The sequence below is a fragment of the Rousettus aegyptiacus genome, unplaced genomic scaffold, assembly GCF_014176215.1.
Source record: "Rousettus aegyptiacus isolate mRouAeg1 unplaced genomic scaffold, mRouAeg1.p scaffold_m13_p_16, whole genome shotgun sequence".
Taxonomy (NCBI): domain Eukaryota; kingdom Metazoa; phylum Chordata; class Mammalia; order Chiroptera; family Pteropodidae; genus Rousettus; species Rousettus aegyptiacus.
Genome location: NW_023416291.1, coordinates 28,421,398 through 28,442,875, shown reverse-complemented (window position 1 = coordinate 28,442,875; position 21,478 = coordinate 28,421,398). Strand labels below are relative to the sequence as shown.

The window sequence follows — 21,478 nt, the reverse complement described above, 5'->3', positions numbered from 1 at the left end:
TTCAGGGGTCAATTAGAGCCAAGCCCTAATGCCTTAATCTATTTCCTAAGCACTTATTTTACATGCAATGCCTGAAGGGAGGATAGGACTGTCAGAGCATCTAGATGGTATTGCTGGAAATCACACTGGCCTCACAGAACCTTCCTTTCCCTCAGTTTTCTGCAGTCCGGCACAGCAGGCGTCTCAACCTTCTCACTCGTAGGCTTCAACATAAGCAAAATGATTCAGACACTCTCTAAACTACTTTGAAGGGACTGGTCACAGTCACATGGCACATCTGGGTGTTTCCTTTTAAAAGACTTTCCAACTGAAATGGGATCCAGATGTTGTAGGCACATGTATATCCAATCCCCTTCCTAGGTGGTACCTAGGTAAAGAAAAAATTGTTTTAACTTTCTGCGTACTTATTTCCCCTACTAGAAAGTAAGCTTCTCTAGGCCTCAGGCACCGAGTACTGCCCACTGCACTGAGCACAATGTTTGGCCCGCAGCTGGTGCTAAAAAGCTAGTCCAAAAACTAAATACAATGAAGAAGGTTCAAGTGTATCAGATGAAGCACCAACCTATGACAGAAATAAAATGTTTAAATCCATCTTACAACCTTGCACAGTAGATTTGGAAAATCTTGATCCTGTTGTTAACTAAGGCATCAAGCTAACTGCCAGCTGTGTTTGCTTCGGTAAAAGCTAATCTATTTAAATGGTCTTTACATGGAAGCTATACAAAAAACTCTGCTATGATAGCATTCTCTGCAGATAACATTCTATGGTTCAGAAATTCTAACCATTCTTTAAGAGCCAACTTAAATGATGGGTCACATTTATTGAGCACTTACTATGTGCCCGACCCTGTTTGGAAATCTCTCGGGCACTTACTCACTTTGTCCTTACAACTCTCTGTGGCAATTCTGAGATCATCCTCATTCCATGGGTGAGGAAACTGGCTTAGTTGTTCCCTGGGGTTCCCCATCCTCTCCAATGGAAAGGACACACTTCCTCTTCTGAAACTCTCTTTAGTACATTGCATGCTCCTCGTAAGAAACAGATCACATTCTCCTATGTCCACGCAAAAATTCAGACATCATCCTATTCTCTGCTCCACAGGACGCTCCCTGAAGATGGGGCTACCGAATTCCAGTGCTGCTCCCAAGACAGGTCCCTCAACGGCATATCACAATCACCTAGGAAGTTTCTGAAACAAAACACAACAGCGGCCTGGACCTCATACTCTAGATGTTCTGGGCTTGCCTGGTGCTCTGGAATCTTTATCTTCAGAAAGCTGTCCAGGTGCCTTTGACACACATCAGGTTTGGGAGCACTGTCTTATTCAACTAGCTCACTGCCTGGTCTACTGTGGGTAACAAACAAAATGTATCAAATGAATGGGTGGCTTAATGAGTAACCATTATTATGTCATTCAAGATACACGCAATTGTTTTTCAAACGGGCACAGAACTAACCCTGTCTGAATGCTGCCAACCCTTCGACCTGAATCTCACCACTGCCTCACTCAGCTCCAGCCACCCGGCCCTCCCTGCGGCTCTCCAGCTGTGTGCAGTCCTCTGCCTGGAACTTCTTACCCTAGATTTGCATGGCTTGTTCCTTCTTTCATTCAGATCTTTTCTGAAATGTGACATCTCAGAGAAGTGATCTCCGACTGCCCACACTGAACTGAAGTGGCCATCCCCATCACCCCCCCCCACCAGTGTTAGTCTTTTATCGGTGTTCTCGCAGCCCCTTAACACAAAGTGATATTACATGTACTTTAAGTTTACTGATTCTTGCCACTCAGAATGCACACTGCCGGAGGTTATAGATTCTTTGAGGAATCCACACAAGCCTCTCCTGTTGTTTAAGACTCTGTCTGAAGCGTTTCCGAGGAGGCTTATGTCTCACTGTGACAGAGAAGAGGACCTACCTGACTTCCAGGTTCCTCCCATGATTCAAAGTCTTAGCAGAATGAAATTTTACAGATAGAAAAACAGCTCAGAAATCATCAAATGTAGGAAGGCCTTTTTATCCTGGGGCCCATCAGTCCCTGAAGATTTATTTATAAACCTCCTTAAAATTGTATGTGAAATTTTGTCTGCATGCATATGCACACTTTTATCTGGAAAGAATCCTTAGCTCTTGTTAAGAGCCTCAAAGGAACTTTAGTTCTCAAACAAAAAATTGGAATTCTCTCGACAAAGTCTTTCACCACAGATGAGGGAACAGCCCCGAAAGAAGCGACATAGGTAAGGCCAAACAGCTGGTTAGCGATGCATTCTGAGCAGAGCCCAGATTTGTTGATTTTGTTGGTTCCCAACCAGTCTCTCTAACCTCTCCTCCCAACACCCCCCAAAACACACACACACACACACACACGCACGCGCACACACACACACACACACACACACACACCACGTTCCCTCAGAAAGAGGCCCTTTCCTCACAACGCCAGAGTGCCACCCTGGGCCACCGGACCCCAGGACACATTCTTCACGTGTGTATGACTAAGCCTTCAGCAGAAACAGCAAAGCATGATTCCCCCTTCCTGACAATGTAATTATTCACAAATTTGCATGCGGTAAGAACATGAGCCGGGGTAAAGGTTCAATTTGCCCCAAGCCACTTTCGTCCCAACACAGCGCAGGCCATCTTCACATTGGCTCACTCACCAGATGCCCTCAGGAGATAAAGATCTTTGGCTTCCCCACTGCTAACGCCTCTGATTTTCTCATGATGTTCTCCAGTGGAAAGTGCCAACGAAATCCCACCCACCACACGTCCTCCTGACTATTCTTCCAACATTGTGGATGCCAAACGAGCCCTGCTGGAATGAAAAAAGAATATTCACAGGCCACTTGGGAGGAGTGCAGAGGGAGGCGCGTGAGGACAGAAGGACCGGGCTGAGTGTAACCTCGGTCGGAAGCACGTGCTCTGCTGTTCTCTGCTCTAATATTTGCTGTTCTCATGGGAAGGGCAGCAAAGTACTCTGAGGCGCTATGTAAACTTTCTTGGTTAGGCCATTCCATTGCAAGGGACAGAGACCCACTCAAGGAAAAGGGATGTTTGGACCTGGAATTGGGAAGCTGCTGAGGACAAGGACCTGGATGCCCCCCTCTCATAAGCTGCAGGCTTTCTCTCCACACCAGCTCCCTTCTCTCTATCCATCAGCCTCCTCGATTTTCAAACAGTTTTTTCATTCATAATTTTCGCCACTCTGTGACTCAGGTTTGCCATGGATTCAGCTCTCTCAAATGGCATTCGTGTAGCTTCCACCTCTGTGGCAAAATATATTTTGGAGCTCCTTCATTCAAACTCCCAAGGCAGGGAATCAGATCAACTCTACTTACTTTTTGCTACCCACCCACACACCAGTCAGCAATGGCCCCGCAGGAGCTGGACAGGATGTAAAACTTGGCCACCTGGGCCTTTCTTCAGTCTTCTGCATAGGCTGTCCCCACACAGGTACAGTGACTGTTTGTCACACAGGCACTAAACCAGGCTGTTCAACAGTATGCTGGAGCAGGCTTGTGCTAGCACGTGAGAGCCAACTGTTACATTCTCAAGAATTCTGTGAGCCTTTTGTTAATCTACAGTAGTATAAAATTGGCCAAAGTGAATGTATTTACACCACTGACATTAGCAAATGCTACAAATTAGGGGGGTTTTTTTGTTTGTTTGTTTTTTCCTGAAGAGCTAGTTTGCAATCATACTACTGCAGTGTTAATGGTTAAAGAAGAAAAAAAAATCAAGGTAAAAGAGGCTCCCCCCAAATCTGACATATTCTATGTAATTTCCCTATTCTCCCCTTCACCCAGCCTTCGCTCCAGCCAGAATGGACAACGCCCTCCTTCTCCACTTGCCACAAACACCTGCCATGTCCTCGGCCTTCACACACTTGAATGCCCATCTCTGTAAAGTTGAACTTCTTCCCTGAAGCTTTCCCAGTTTACTCAGTGAGAACCACCTGCTTCTCTAAACTCCTGATATCCAACATGTACTTCTCTGCACCACGTTTTATGCTCAGCCTTCCACTAGTTAATTCTGGCTTCCTACCTTGGGGTACTCTAATTCATTATAAACTTTCCATGAACTGGATCTATGTCCACTTCTTTTCTGGATCCTTCCAAGTCCTGGGCAGATACCTGCTCCTCAGTGAGATACCTGGTAAGCACATGGTGAATAAAAATGTTTATTTCCACCAGTCTGCCAATAGCACACCTCTCCCTCGCCTTCATGTACCTACAGTTGTAGACCTGCTAACTCATGAGTTCCCCGACAGATCTGAGTCTTGACAACTGAATCATCGCCAATAAGACTCAAGTCTAGAAGGCTGCTAAAAACATGTGCGTGTATGCACGCACGTGTGTAAATTACCTTCACTAGATTCAAACACCTGTAAGAGGGGAGAAGAGTCGAGGACTAAACTAAAGAAGTTAAACTTTGATCTGACAACAGCAGAATGTTTCGAATCATACTCAACCCCCTGAAACCAATCTTCTTTTAATACTTGGGGAAAGATGACTTGGAGCTTTAGGGGAAATCTTGGAACTGGAAACCAGATGAACAAGATCACGAGTTCAGTGTCAAGTGTGGAAAATTAGTTCTTTATGCTATGGATTACTTAACCAGACTGAAGAATATATAAAGGCTGCCTAGAAATTAGAAGGAGTATAAGATTACAAGGCCATGAAGAAATGAGCTTCTTGCCCCAAAGCTTTTTCTAGACAAAACCTCTTTCAGGCAGAAAGTTCAATGGCATGTCCCCTTTAGATCTTGAAATTTTTTGGTCAATCAATGTGCCCTTACTGGCACTGCTTAATTAATTTGCAGAAATTTTTAAAACTTGAGAATTCTTTACACTCTTGAGAATCTGGAACACAATAGAAAATATTATCTCTATTTTTCAGATGGAAAACTAAGCTAAGGGGAGTCAAGACACTTGACTACAACCACATTGGTAACAGAGATGGAAATACAAACTTGGCTTCCTAATCTTCATTTCGAACTTCCCTATTGATTTCATTCAACCCATCATCCCTTCGAACCCTAAATGCCCCAGAATATTAAAAGAGACCTTTATGAAATGAGTAATTCCTGAAGCTTAATCCAAACACATGGTGTTATAAACCAGTAAAAAAAAAAAAAAAAAAAATTATCAGAACTAAAGCAGACAAAAGAACACGGTAGGGTGACTATTTCAGCAAGAAAACAAGCCCTGTAATCTTCCAAAAGTATAAAACCCTGTCACTCAAGGCTGCTGCTAAATGCAAGATGATAGAGACATGTTAGGGCAGAATATGCATTTCATTTTAGATACCATTTATATTTGCTCCAACTACCGTTTCTTACTAGGAGCAGTTTCAGAATGCTAGCGCCACAGAGGTAATGCAAACTTTCCCTAAAGTTTTATAACTCTTTGTTAAAACCTCAACATGGTAACATGGAATTTTGTCCATGGGATCCAAAAGAAATCAAACCAAATGTAAAGAAGGTAAAAAAGAAAACAAATCAAAGCAAAAACCACATGTCCTCCCTAACACATCCTGATATAGTCCTTAAAAATTCAGTCCTTTGGGCAATCTATTAGGGGCTCTCTGTTACCCTGGTCTAAAATCTGTCCTCATGTCACTACATTAAATCAGAATCAAAATGTCACCAAAGGAGAAATGTGAAGGGAATATAGGTAGCCTTTTGCTTCTGAAATAAGTCATGCTGTCAAAATCTGAACTGAGCAAGTCAACTCATATCTAATTCAGGAAAGAAAATAGAAGAGATTCAAAATTTCCAAGGCTCTTGGCTTAGATCAGAGCTCAAACATGGAAAGAATTCTTCCATAGACTCAAACCATTCCTGAATCTATGAGCTGACAAGGAGACCTCCCTGAAGCCATCAAGCAATTTGAAAACAGGCTTAAGTGGCAATCCTCACATTTTGCCAAGATGAACTGGGTACCAGCCTCCCAAGGCATAAAAAAAGCAGAAAAGGGTTTATTGTTGTTGCTGTTTTTGTAAATGATTCTTAAGTAGTTTATATGCAAACAACTCTTTGATCAAATAGGCATCAGTCTTCCTTAAGGAAGGATTATAGGCCCACAAGATAATCATTCAGTTTTCTGCGCTCCACAGATTGTTGTTTTCAGATTCTATGATAATTTGTGCAGTAGGATCAGAAATGGCTAGCCTAGGGCTATTGCTCCCAAATGTTCACGAGTTAATGAGGTGGAGGTGATTATTTTGTGGCACTCTGACAGGCCAAAGGGAAAGAAACCAGCCTTCGTCAAGTCCTGCCTACTCTATGTTTTTTTTTTTTCATACATTACTTATCTTATAGAACCCTCACAAGCACCTTCGCCACGGGAACACAGAAGGTGATCAGTGAATGCGACCCTTCTTCAAAGCAGTAAGATAAGTGAGCCAGAGTGAGTGCAGGTTCAAATTCCAGTCGACCTGACTCAAAACATCCATGTTAATTACATAGTTAATTATGTGTGAATTTATTATTTATACCTTTTCGGATCCCAGACTGTCCTGAGTCAGTGAGTGAGTACCACCCCAAAAGCACAGGAATGGAGACCAAAATTCCCATAACTTAGAGACCCCTAAGGTTTCAAATACCTTCCAGGAAGTTTTTGCAAGACCAGAGCATTTCTAGCCATACAGGCTTTGAAATTGAAAATATACTAGATTCTAGTCTGGATTTTGGAGGGCAAGTTGAGTTAACTGGCATTAACCACTTAGGAGCCAACCGTGTGTATGAGCGAGGGCACCTGACTGCCAGGCTCAGCGTGGTGTCAGGCAGGCTCCCGCCTCACACACTTTCAGATAACGTCTGTGCACAGCCCAGCACCAGGAAGCGTGCTAATCTTATTCCTACCTTCTCACTTGGCTCAAAGCCTTATATGCCTTCACAAAGGCAATGAGTAATAAAAGTTAGTAGACTCAAATTTCGAAATTCCCAACAAGAAGCAGCTTTCCAAAACTTTACTCCATGGCACATGGCTTTTGCATTTACCTTGACAATTTGATTTCAGGAGTGGCCGCCAGGCTTTAACTCCAATAACCATGATTCTGATGTTAACTTACCACGTGGCACTGAGCAAATCATCATATGGGTCTCAATCTTCTCCAGTAATTCAGAAGGTGACTTCTTTTTTAAAAACCTATATTATATTAGTGATGCTGTTAGATTATAGAAATAATCACATATAAACGTTCTGTTCTATTTCACTACTGAAATACTTTATTTTATGTAATGCTAGACCAAATATTGTGTATATCATGGGTGTGTATCCATTACTTTATTGAAATGTGACAATTATATAATACTTTGTCTTTGAACAGACAGAAGAGACAAAGCTTGAGACTAATGGTTTATCTATCATAAAGCAGCCACTTAGATCCAAAACACAATCAACAAATTAAAATTAATGACACGCGATTCTATGAGTTTTAATGTGTTTAGTATTACAAAGAGAGGAGACTAGTATAAACATGAAAATTCCATTTTGCACTTAACTGAAGCAAAAGCTTGGATTTGGTTTTTGAATATAAACAAAGAGATAGTGTATCACAAGAAAATAACTGAATGGTAGAAAGCAAAGTGTATGAAATTACAGATGGTCATCAAGAATACAGGAACATATAGATTTTTGCTAGAATACTCAAGAGTCAGCATACTTTGAGAGAGAAGGTGGAAGACCTACTTGCCAAGACATCCTGTGTGATTTGGGTCAAACCACCAAAATATTCTATTTCAGTTGCTGGTTCTCTAAACCAGAGGTGACAACAGCTGCTGCCTTTAAGTCTCAAATTATATTAACATGCTAATAGTATGCTTAAGTTTAATTTGTTTGTTTAAATTGGTAATCCATTCAGGCCGTAAAAAATGTTTAAAGATACAAGAATATTTAATAAAAACTCTCTGCTTCTGACACCCAGCCATCCATTCTCTTCTAAGAAACAATTAATGGGCAATTTCTTGTGTTGCTTTCAAAAATGATCTAACATTTACAAGTACACACAAACACACTCTTCTTTGTCTCTTGAATTCTGTGCCTAGAACGGTGCCCGACACATAGTGGGTACTGCATAAATATCTGTTTAATAAAAGAAATTAATACACTTTTTGCATCTCCCTCTTTCACGCAAATATATCTTAGAAAGAGCCCAGATCAATGTATATAGAGCTGCCTCATTCCTTACAAAAATTTTATTTAAGCTTAATATACATAAAATATACATACCAAACATGTACATTTCACTAAATTTTCATAAACTGAATGCACCCACCTAAGCAGCACTCAAATCAAGAAGCAGACAGACATTACCAATAACCTGAACGCCCCGGCACATTTCCCAGCCCTTACTCTGCAGACGTCCAGGGGAACCGCTGTAACATTTCTAACACAGACTGACTTTGCCTGTGTTGGTGTTGATACAAACTAAATAGCGCAGCATGTACTCTTTTGTGTTTGCCTTCGCCCGTGTGGCCATGTTGTGAGATTTATTCATATTTTTGCATGTGCATGTAAATCATTCATTCTTATGGTCCTATAGCATTTCTCTGTGTGAGGATACCACAGTGAACACATCCACTCACCTCTTGACGGGCAGGGAGGCGCATGTGTGGTTTCTAATTGGGGGCTATTCTGAATTCTGTACTATTAACATTTTGCACAAATATTTTTGTGAAAATGTATTTTTTCTCTGGGAGTAAAACCACTGGGTCACAGTGTATGTGTATGTCTAACTTTACTAGACACTGTTAAACAGCTCTCCAAACTGTTTGTACCAATTTATACGCCCACAAGTGCTTGACATGTTATATTGCCACATATCCTTGCCAATACTTAGTACTTCCTTTTTTTTTTTTTTTTTTAATTTAGCCCTCCTGGTGGGGTTATAACTGTCTAGCACTGTGTTTGCATGTCCCTAATGACAAATGGAGACCAGCACCCTTCCATATGTTTATTGTGCACTTAGATATCATTTTTTGTGTGGTGTCCATTCAAATGTTTGGTCCATTTTTCTATTGGGTTACTGTTTTGTCTTATTGATTTGTAATTCTTTTCATATTTGCAATATGATGTACTGGGAATGTCTTCTTCCACTCCTTAAGGGTATCTTTTGGTGAACGGAAGTTCTTAATTTTAATGACTCAGTATAGTATTTTTCTTTTAAAGGTAGTGTTTTCTGCGCCCTTTAAGAAATGAACGAAGTGATGATGCCATATTTGAAAGCACATATTCTGTCTATTGCATGGTCAAGAGGATATTTATTCTCTTGTGCTTTTTTTCAAAAACTTTCACTGTTTTACCTTCCATACATTTGGAATTGATATTTTTATGTGGCATTAAGTAGACATCCAATACATTTTTTTCAATATAGATGACCAACTAACTCCATCCTTTAACATGTCGGTGTTATCTTGTTAAACACTTTGTCTACCCTGACCCTGATTCTTTTTAATGGCTGTGTAGTATTCCATTGTATGCAAATACCACAAATTATTAAACCCATTTCCAACTGACTAACATTTAAGTTGCTTTCATATCTTTGTTATAAATAATGCTGTAATAAATAATCTTGTCCTTCCCCACATATGTCAGTATATCTGTAGGACAAGAAATGGAATTGCTAAGTTAAAAGGTATGTACATTTTAAATTGTAATCAATATTTGATTGCGGTTGTACCAATTTTAATAGAATTTTTCAAATCACAGTAAAGTGCATACACAGCACATGAGAATTTGTGCTACACTAAAGTTCCTAACATTTTTTAGTCTTAGAATCTGTTTTTCAAAAACGATAAATGTATAACTATGCTTCTAGTACCCAATGATTGCCAAAATATATAAAGCCATGTAAGTTCATGGATGCTGCCTCAAAATCCTGTGAGAGAGACACTAAAACAAATCATGCCGCCATGATTTGAGAGGCAGGCCTTCTCTGTTAACACAGAAGAGCAAGGTCACTTGCTATTTGCTCCTGTTCTGAAGAAAGCTCACAGTCCGGCAGGTGCATCCCAGAAACCAAGTAGATAGACATTGTCCCTGTTCCCAGAAGAGTTTGCTCCAGAAGAAGAATGACAGCGGCTGCTTCTGCAGGGGCTGAGGCTGCATCTCTTCACTGGGATCAAGTTGTCTGTTCCCATCAGGGAGGATGGAGCAGGAGTTGAAGCCACCATGGGAGCAAGAAGCCTTACTCAAACTTCTCCTAGGTCAGATCTTCTGACTATGGCATCATCACTTTGTTCAAAATACAGATCTAAAAATATACTAACAGTCTCTCAATTCCAGATCAGTGTCATAATCCCTTACGATCAATACATGACCCTTCCTTCACCCTTCACCACTCTGTAAACCATATTTGTTCTCACACATGACTATGATGTCATGAGAATATTACACTATTTATTAATTTTGCAGCTGAAAATACATTAGTACCACGGTGCTGAGGCTAAGCGACCACTGGGCCCTAAAGCAGGTCTGAAACCATGTGACAACAGTGGAACCCGCAGCATGACTTCCACTTTGCAGGCTCAAACCTCCAAAACACACTTCCTTCCCAGAACTCTTAAAAAGGGGAAGATGAAGAGCAAAGGAAACCATCTACACAATGAAAAGACAACCTACCAAATGGGAGAAAATATTTGTATATCATATTTATTATAATAAGGGGTTAATATCCAAAATATATAAAGAACTCAATGGCAAAAATCAGATTCAAAAATGAGCGGAGGATCTGAAGACATTTTTCCAAAGAAGACATATGGATGGTCAACAGGTACTTGAAAAGTTGCTCAACATCACTAGACAGGGAAATGCAAATGAAAACCACAATGACATGTAACCTCACATCTGTGAGGATGGCAGTTATCAAAAGACAAGAGACAGCAAGTGTTGGCAAGTGGAGGAAACAGAACCCTTGCACGCTGCTGACGGGAATGTAAATTGGTGCAGCCATTATGGAAAACAGTATGGGAGGTTCCTCAAAAATTTTAAATTAAACTACCGTATGATCCAGCAATTCCACTTCTGGGTGTTTAACCAAAGCAAACAAAAATACTAACTTCTCTTATGTTCACTGAAGCATTTTTGCAATAACGAAGACATGGAGACAACCTAAGGTCCATTGATAGATGAATGGATAAAGAAAATGTGACATATATACAGAATAAAATATTACTCAGCCATTAAAAAGTAATGAAATCTTACCATCTGCATCAACCTGGATGGGCCTTCAGGGAAGTGTGCTAAGTGAAAAAAGCCAGACAGAGAAAGACAAATACCATATAATCTCACTTGCATATGGACTCTAAAAAAAAAAAAAAAAAAACAAACTCACAAGTGTTGGTAATTCGACTTGTGAGTATTTATCCAAACTCACAGATGCAGAGAACACATTAGCGGTTGCCAGAGGCAGGGAGGTAGGGCGTGGGTGGGCAAAACAGGTGAAGGTGGTCAAAGGGCACAAACTTCCTGTTACAAAATAAGTCCTATATTGCACAGCACGGTGATTATAGTTAATAATGCCATATTGTTTGTTTGAAAGTTGCTAAGAGAGTAGTTTGAAAGTTCTAATCACAAGGAAAAAAGTCTGTTAACTGCATGTGGTAATCGACATTAACTAGATTTACCGTAGTGATCATTTCGGTTTATACATATATGGAATCATTACATTGTACACCTGAAACTAATGTAATGTTGTATGTCAATTATACATCAATAAAAAAAAAAAGGAGGGAGGAAGAAGATTTAATAGCTGGATCTTATTTATAACAAAATTTCCACCTGGAAAAAAAACTCAGGGAAGACAGGCATTTTCCTATTAGGACGGTATGGGAGAACTTACTCTTCAGACTCTTATGCAGCTGTGATAAAGGAACTTATTCTCTCCAGACTTATAAAGAGAAATGCAGATAGAAGACAAGTTGAAACAGAAATTTGCTACTGGCTGTGTGATTTTGCTTAAGTCCCTTTCTATCTCCAGGGCACATTTTTCCAATAAAATGAGGATGTGAGCCAAGAGGTGATGCTTACAGAATCTAGCTCTTAACATTTTATGATTTTATACACAAAAGGGCAAAGCTATTGGGTTTCTATAACTGAGTGTTATGACTTATTCTTGTAAATGGTCTTTGGCAGGAAATAGGGGAGGGTGCGCCGTAGGGTTCTAAACTCACAGAAAGCACAAGAATAGTACATCCTGTCACAGGTATGCAGGTAACAAAGTAGTCAGCAGGATGCATTCTTATTCATCTTGGTTGAGTCAGCAAAGAGCTATTTTCAAAAAAGAATTAATTTCTGCTGCAATTTTTCCCTCGAATTGTATGAAAAGACAAGGAATGGACACCCAGACTTCTTGGAGAGGGCATCCTGAGGGTCCCGACTACTTCATATGACATGGACAGGCCCACAGTTTAATTGGGGTATGAAACTGTAAGAGAAAATGGCACAATCAGGAAAGGTGGATCCATGAATATACAGCCATTTGAACAACAGAAGCTTTGCGATGACACAGCTTTGTGAAAGACAAAGACCATGTTTGTCCTTTGCTCTGGAACTGGCTGCCAGCAATTCAGACAATCCTTTGTGGGAGGCCTGACTGCCAGCCCAGGCTCTGAAGGGATGTGGCCTGAACATCACTTGGGAAAATAAAATTAACATGACTATCCTCTGCTTCCCCTAGCTTGTCCAAATGTCTGCCTAAAAATTATTTATTAACCTTTTCTCAGCTTAAAAATAAAACCTTGAGGTATGCTGGGAGCTCCTTACAAAGGACTCCCAAAAAATTTAACACATCCTTTAACGTCACAGAGAGCAGACATATCATGGGTGATATTACCTATTTGATCAGGGAGGAAAACTATTTTTCCCGCCATTGAAATATTGAGTGAAGAACAAAATATGTGCCTTTTAATCAAGGTCCAGGTCACAGTTATGGGTTAAATTCTATTACAACTCATTCCCAAGAACGGAAATGAGTTGTAATAGAATTTTACCAATATTCTTTTTGTAATTCTTTTGACTATGCTAAATTAGTGTATAGTTATAGTTATAATTATAATATTATTATATTGAGTAACTTGGAAATAAACAAAGTTGGAAAAGTTTTGCTTTATGGAAAGTCATTGCAACGAGATTTGGTTTCCTTACTCCCAGGCCCTACTGGTTTGTCTCTTAAAATTTAGATAAGGAGAAACCACATGTTAATTGAAGTTTCAGCTAACATAATGACAGATAGGACCACCACAAAAAGCCTCCTATAGGTCTAGACAAACTAAAATTTGATTAACTACTATCTTTGCTTCCAAGCGCCTCGCCAGTCCTCTAAATTACTTTTTCTTCTCCACATTTCTTGTATCCCTTATCTTATTTCTGTAATTACCCAGTGTACAGTATATATATGTACTTACTATAAGGCATCTCAACTCCTTTTTTGGTAATGGGAAGTAGCAAATAAATTGAAATACCTTGTTTCATCCATTAGATTGCATCTTCTTTCCTTTTCAACTCCTATGCTCAACATGGCACTAACCCAATGACTCAGAACCTCCTAAACCCTATTTGACGCTGGGGTCAAGCTTCTTCTTTCCATTGACCAAATCCTACAATGTATGTTCCTCCACAAAGCCTCCACAAATAAGGGAAAAGAAAAAAAAAAAAGCAAATTCCTATTGTTCCCATCCTATATAATAACATTTACGATTTTGATGTTTACATAATCCTTGTGTTAACAATTTGTTAAATCTATTTTATCTATTATTTAAATATTCCCTTTTCCTACTGCTTTCGATTGTGTCTCATTGGAAGCACACATAGGACAGTATATTCTATAATGTGGAAAAAATTCCTCTTACGGGAGACAAATTTAGGCAGATGGTGGGTTCTGCATTCATTTACTTGCTGAGTGTGGACTATGTGGCAGGTAGTATCCCCAGGGCTGGGGTACATTGATGAAAAAGATAAAGTTTCCGTCCTCAGAACTATACATTCCAGTATGGAAGACAGATAAGAAATACTAATGAATAAATAAAAAGCACGACCATAGGTCATGTGAAGAAAACAAAGGCAAAGGGTAGACAGGGAGAGGTGTGGGCAGGCGGGGCAAGGATGGTGGTACGAGGGGTGGGGTTCTCTGGGGATCACTCTGGGGAGGAATTATTCAAACGGAGACTTGAAGAATAAAAGAAAGGAATTCAGTTTTCAACTCTCTTTCTATTAACTACAATTGTTCCTCATTATTCGCAGATTTTGTATTTATGAATTGTCCTACTTGCTAAAATTTATTTGCAACCCCAATATCAACACTCTTGGTGTTTTCATGGTCACCTGAAGATGCATGCAGAGACGCAAAAATGACATGCAAGTTCCACTTGAGGTCAAACCAGGTGAGACTCTGCTTTCAGTTCTCAGAGTGTAAACAAGTGTGCTTTGTGCGATCAACTTAGTGTCACCTTTTCCTCATTTTTGTGCTTTTAGTTGATAACTTTGTTGTTTAAAATGGTCCCTACACATAGTGCTAAAAAGGCTGTGATGTGCCTTACAGAGAACATGCACGTTAGCTAAGCTTTGTTCCGGCATGAGCTAGAGTGCTGTTGGCTACGAGTTTGATGTTAGTGACTCAACCAACAACATATATAAGGTCTTTAAACCTTCACCAGAAACACTCATAAAATTAAGGTTATGGACTGATCAGTTGATGAAAATGTAACCAGAGGCTCACAGGAACCTGGTCTTGTATTTCTCCTAGAAGCAATAATTCAGTATTTGTTAATTCAATGTTCGTGGTGACTTTATAGAACATCGACTACCACGAATAACAAGAATCTATAGTACATTGCAGAGAAAATTTCAATTGGGTGCCAGCCTCCAAACCCTGACAGGGGCAAAAGCATCTGGCCAGAATCCGACCCCCTGCCTTTGTGTTCTCGTCACTTTCATTTTTACAGTTACTTTTTTCTACGGCAAGTGATGCTCGTCCTCCTTCAATGGTAGGACTATAAGGTTTTCTTTTTCGATAATTGTTTTAAGTTAAAATAAAAAAGCAGGCAACATAAAGAAAATATTAAATAGAAAATAATACAGAAAGCAAATGGATGTAACAGGCATGCAGCTGCCACACAAGGGTACCTGGAGATGGCAGAGATCAAGGTGACGGATGAACAACTGAAGTTTGGGAAACACATATGACATAGTGAAGAGTTTTGGCTTAGGAGTGAGATTTGAAGATTTTCTATCTTCTATGACCTCAGTTTTCTTATCTGGAAAATGGGATGATATGTGAAAATTACAGTATTATCTCAATGATTTAATGAAATAACATGTAAAGCAGCAATGCTGAAAATTTTGGTCTCAGAACTCTTTCATGTTCTTAAAATCATTGAGAACCTCAAAGAGCTTTTGTTTATGTGGATTACATCTATGACTATCACAATAAAAGTTCAAGACAAGACCTTTAAAAAATACTGACTTGTTAAATTAACTATAATAAGCCCAATACATGTTAGCAAATATACATATTTTTTAGGTTAAAACTATTTCTAATAACTACTCAAGGTGTCAGATGGGTACTAGACTTAATGGGGTGATCATTTTGTAAAGTACATAAATGTCCAATCACTACTTTTCCAAACAAAACACATAGAAGAGTGGCATTGTTTTGCGTATTTGTAAATTTCTTTAATATCTGGCTTCATAAAGGCAGTTGGATTCTCATATCTGCTTCTGCATTCATCTGTTGCAACATCACACTTCATGTAGATTCTGGGAAACTACACTACATACTCATGAGAGAACAGAGTAAAAACAGGCCAATAACGTCTTAGTATTATTGCCAAAAAAATTTTAATTTCATGGACCCCCCCCAAAGGTGTCTCTGAGACTTTCACGTGTTCCTGGAACATAATGAAATAAAGAGTTCGGAACAGCGTCACAAGGTAAATTCTTGAGAAACATTAATTTTCTATACCTTTTAGTCTTAGCTTCAATGTTGTTAGAACATGAATGCGTTAGGGCAAGGATTTCTTCAATTTATTACAATTGTATAATATCTAGCACAGTGTGTCATGTTGATATATGATCAACAAGTGTTACTGTTATTGTTTATTTTGGTTCTGTAACTAGTTAGCTGTGTGATCTTCAGCCAAGGATTCTTAACCTGTGTTCAAATTCAGAGGATCCCGAACTTGAGAAGGGAAAAAAAAATATGACTATAGGCAATAAGCCACAGCTGTACCAGTAGTATGTGATATTGCAGCCAATAGAAAGCACAGGTATTTTTATATCATGGTTACTGCAGATATCATGAAAAATCATACGCTCTCCTCACTAATTCAAAAGTTTGGTAGTTATTAGACCTGCCACTGGATCTTGTTATTTAATACATTAATAAAGAAGCACATCTATTATAATAATCACAAGTTTTTAAAATATCTTGACAACTTATTTCAATACAACTGGATTCATTTTCAATCCTTCACATTTGAATTATCTCTTTAGGCGCCAAGTTCCTCTCTTCAAAAGGAAACTGGACTAGTAACTCTCTGAGACTCCTCCCAGCTCCACCTCCAGCTAGAACATGGAACATGCTGCCCTGGAAAGGAGGAAATGGGTGGAAACCCACAGCATACCTGAGTGCATTCACAAAGAACTACAAGCCTGCTGTCAGCTTTTACACCAGCATTTGAGAATCTACAAAGTTAAATGCTTTAGACTCACTGACCCTAGCACAGCTAAACAGCTGAAAAGCTAACAGTGAAGGCAAATATTCTCCCAAACTATCTTTTATTGCATTACAAAAACACATATCACAAATCCCAACAAACAATAATGAATTATTTTGCAAAGAATCCATCATTGACATCAACTGGATCTGTTCTTGGTAGAAACAGCTTGTTTGGGAACAGACTAAGAGTGAATGTTCAATAATCAGAAGACTAATCTGAATGTTTATCACTAATGTTAGCTTAAAATCTAAATAAAAGCATTTATACCCTCCTATCTTCAAACAAAATGAAAGCAAGAAAGAAAAGAAAGAAAGAAAAAAGACAAGCAAACAAGAAAGACAAAGGAAAGAAGAAAAGAGTTTTCCATGGCTATGGGGAAGAGAACTTTTGCCTAAGCACTAAGCAGTTTACACCTGGGTACCTGATGTTTAAAGAAGCCAGCTGATCGGTCCTCTCAGTTGATAACCCAGATAACACACAGAGGTCATTCAGGCCCACCTAATGCTAGAGATTGGGCCAACAATGCTATGTTTAAGAACTAAGAAAGCCCAGACAGATTGCATTTCAGTCCCTGTAGAAAAATCTAGGTTATGTCAAGGAGAGCCAATAGCAGCACCAAGATAACATAAGACAGGAGAGATCGCTAGCTTCACTGCCCACAGTTGAGTGAGATCAAAGTGTTACCCTTATACGGAGTAGCTGAGTCATTAAAATGCTTCAAAATGGCCATCACATGGTTTCCTTCACCCAGAAACGAAATCTCTCTAGCAGACACTCAGAAGTGCCAACAATCTCCGCCAAAAAGTCCAACAAGCCAATTTCTCAATTCTATTTAAGTGAACCCACCTATTCCTTGTTTTTCAACAGCACACCTCATGTAATTTGCAAAGATAAAGATAAACGGAAGGCTCTCACTTTGTCCAACTAACAGAACAAACTAAAACATATTGGAGTGAATGAGATATTAAAACCTAATGGAAAAAAAACTACTTTAAATCATAGAAATTAGTCTAGTGCTTTAGGCTGTGAACCCACCAAGGACAAGCAGTTATTGAATGAAGGCTCTATACCTGATAGAATACCACTTGAATGACAGGGACACAGAACTATAACCTTCTGGCTCATTGAACCCAAGGATAAGAGGAAAAGTAATGAAATAAGGTGTGGCACAATGTAGGAATAGTGAGGAGGAGGTGTGACAGTTTGAGGCCCGGTAATTTCCAAATCCGAAGGTGGCATGGGAGCGGATTTGAGCCCTGAGGGAAAGTCTGGACTGCAGCATGCAGAGGTGGGAAGGCACTCTGGACAGGGGACAAGCACAAGGGAGCAAAGTCCCACAGGAGGGACTCTCCATGGCATATTGCACAACAGTGAGAAGGGCAGTGTCTGCACTGAAGGGTTAATCAAAGAAGCTGTGATAAGGTTGGTGAAGATATGTTGAACTGGATTATGGGAACTTTGAAAGCTGGGCTCAGTTTAGACTTTAACCTGAAGGCCAAGGAAGGCTTCTAAGCAGAGAGGTGATAGGAACAACAATGTGTTTTAGGAATAAACAATGGACATTTATTCTCAGATAATCTGTCCTAACAGTGGGTCCTTCAGTCAAATACAGATTAATCAGAATCTATTGTGTCCAGTGAAATGAGTGTCCCAAATTATACCCTGGGGCCATTCTGCTACTATCTCTGCCCTAGAAATGCAATTCAAATACTTTTCTTGACTGAAGACAAATAATAAGGTAACCTGACCCCAGAATGGATAGGGGTGCGGGGAGGGGTGGAGAACATATCATACTTGCTCCTATAACAATGGCAGTAAAAACCACATTTTGGGGATATGTTTACATTAACTATATCAAAGTCCTAACCGTCCTGGAAACGGTTTTTGTTCTTAGCAAAATTAGAATTGATAACCTGTTTGTAAGTAGTAATTAACAATTAAGCACTGCTCAATATGCTTTAATTTAGTAGTTAATACTGGACAATACTAAAAATAAAAATAAAAAATAAAAAAAATAAAACAGATTCCATAGATTTTAGACCATTTCACTTCCATAATTACTGGCTGCTTAAGTAGGAGTCCCTGTCTGAACCCTCATGACCAAACCATGACCAGGTGGTCTGGGGCAGAAGAAATAACACCTACCCATTTCTGTGTTGCAGCCATAGGAGAGTGTAAGGATTCTAAAAGAAATTTAAGAGGAAAATAAGTTTTTGGAATAGGGGAAAAACAAGAAATAATACAAACATATTATTATACCAAAACACACATACGTATATATAGAAAGGATGACAATCTAAGAATAATACAGTAAATATGAGAGTGTTTGTTGTTAGTTTTTCTGACTCATGGCTACAGAGTTGAAAAGCACCTAGAGATGTTAAGAGTTATCTCTGAAAGTGACTTCACCATCAGAAAGCATAGGCTAGGTTCAGGAACCTGTCCCTAGTAACCAGTGAGGTGAGGAAAAATGGGGGCGGGGAAGGGAGCGAAGCAAAAGATTAGATTACTAATAAGCCAAATGAGTGAACCTAAGTGGAAGTGATAAAATTCCCAACGCACACATCTGTGTTTATACTGGGGAATCAGAAAGATCATTGTCACTGTAATCGCCTCGCCTATGGCAGAGCTTTCCCAAAAGACCTGAGCTACCTCTCTCCTTGATGAAAAGGAGGAGGACCATGGTTTTCACCTGGGTCAAAACCCCGCTTGTTCTGGCTCCAAACCAGCACAGCTGCAATCGCACCGCACGCCATGGGGGGCCTCCGGCATCGCTGCTCTGCGTGCCAGGTGCCCAGGACGGGACCTGTCACGGTTTCCTTAATAAGTGTCCTCGCCTGATTCCACAAGGTAACTCGCGTTCGGAAGGCAGTCTTAAACCCGCTCCCATACATTTCGTTAGGGGAGAGCCCCAGGGGCCACCACCCGCGTCCCCATGCCGCACACTGCCCGTCTCTTCCAACACTTCCACACAATTTGAGTTTCCCATTCACTTCACAACTGTTATTAGCATTCCAGTCCCTGGGAAGAGGTGGGGAGGGCGGCTTTCCACCCTCAACTCCGCACTTTGGGGCTTCAGAGAGAACCTGAGAAGAGGAGGCAGAAGGCACTCTGCCGACCTCTGCCAGTTACAACCTCCTGAATGAAACCGCACGACGAGGAGGAGGGGCGCGAGCCCGGCTGGGGCCCCAAACGAGCGCCCCGCGAGCACCCTTGCCTTTGACGTTTCCACTGTGACAGGCCCTCGAGTTCCGGGCACCGGGGCAGGAGGACCCGCTCCGGAGCCCAACTGCACTTTTAGGCACTCAGCTTCCCAAAGCCAAGAGTGACCTCCCCCGCGGGACTCCGGGGAAAGACTCAGACCCTTATCCCCCATCCAGCCCCCGGATCGCTGCCGAGGGAGTGGAGCCTCGGCTGCACCCCGCAGGGCAGCGGGGGCCGGACCCCGGCGCGGGCGACGCGCGCACCGAGTGCCCGGCGTCCGCCGCCCAACTTCGCGCGGGGCAGGGCGGCCCCGCGCCCTGGCGAGCACTCACCGACCCCGTACTTCTGCCGCTTGGTCGGGATCCAGCGGGCCATGGCGGCGACCTCGCCCCGCGGCGGCGGCGGCGGCGGCGGCGGCTGCGGCGGCTACAGCTCCCGGGGCGCGGGCCGCCGCCGCGCCGCGCTCCTGCGCGCCCCGGGCTGCTCCGCCATGTTCCGGCAAAGTTCGGCGACCGCGCGGGCCGGCCCCGCTGTGCGATGCGCCGCGCGGGACTCGCTCCAGCTCCGGCTCCGGCTCGGCCCGGCCCGCGGTCACCTGCTGGCCCCGCGGCCGCGCGGAGCAGCGCGCCCCTCCCGGCGCCGCCCCCGCCCCTCCCGCCGGCCGCGCCCTCCCCGCCTCCGCGCCGGGCCGGCCTCTCCGCCGCTGCCCCGGCCCCGGCCGGCTGCGCTCCGCCTGGCGCGCGTCCCGGAGCAGCTTCCCAGGGCAGACGCGGTCTGGGTTTTCCTTTTGGTGTTCTGCTGTTTGCCCCGCCTTCCCCACCCGGACTCAGCCCTCGAGGCTGGTGCAGTGGGGCGCGTTCCCAGGCGCGGGCGTCCGGAGGGGCGCGGGGCACCGGGGGTCGCGGGGCCAGGCCGGGGGGTAAGCGAGGGGGGGGCGTGGTCTGCTCCTGCTGTGCGCTACAGAGTCCGGGGGGGCACGAGAATGCATTAGTAAGAGCTGCTGCTCGCCCCAGGGACACCCCCTCTGCCTGACACTCAGCGGCGCTCAATACATAGTTGTTGAATGAATGAGCAGTTCACTACGGCGTCCACCCCCTCGAGCTTTAACTGACACCACGAGAGCCGGAAGCCAGACTCCAGGGCAGACATGATCTCCTGTGGCCACCGTTTATAGCCTTCAGAGTAGGAACATGTGTCTTCTGGTAAATAGAGAACAGATACAAGGGGGACAGTCTCCTCAGAAGTATCAGATCGTTTCCCTAGATAGCCTCGGTGGGAAAATTATCTCAAGAGCCCTATCTTGGAAATCCTGTATCCCCAAAACATCCTTCCCAGTTCAGGAAACTCAGACCCTCCTGTTCAAGAGAAAAGTCTGCCCCCAACACCTCCCTTTTCCAAAAACCAGCCGCCCATCCCTGCGGAGAAGGGGACCTGGTTCATCCAAGTCCTCTCGTTTACTGACTATTGTTTTGACAAAGAGCTAAATGAAGAGACTGCTCTTTGAACGGCTGTAGGCTCCTGTTGACGCCCTCTGAAACTGCCCTACTGGCACTCACT

At 42.0% G+C, this 21,478-nt stretch overlaps 1 protein-coding gene across 3 annotated transcripts in view; it reads right to left on the bottom strand.

Annotated features, from left to right (window-relative positions):
* The window catches only part of DOCK5 (dedicator of cytokinesis 5), a 180,498-nt gene extending 159,995 nt beyond the window's left edge, over positions 1–20,503 (bottom strand). For 2 of the 3 annotated variants that reach the window (XM_016148166.2, XM_016148169.2), the window contains exon 1: positions 20,254–20,503. In XM_016148166.2, coding sequence (XP_016003652.1) covers positions 20,254–20,296 — 43 coding nt within the window. In that variant the 5' untranslated portion in view covers positions 20,297–20,503. Of the gene's footprint in view, positions 1–7,071; positions 15,576–20,253 lie in introns of those variants that run through there. The other variant, XM_016148168.2, reaches the window with a different exon arrangement.
* Between the last annotated feature and the right edge of the window lie 975 nt (positions 20,504–21,478).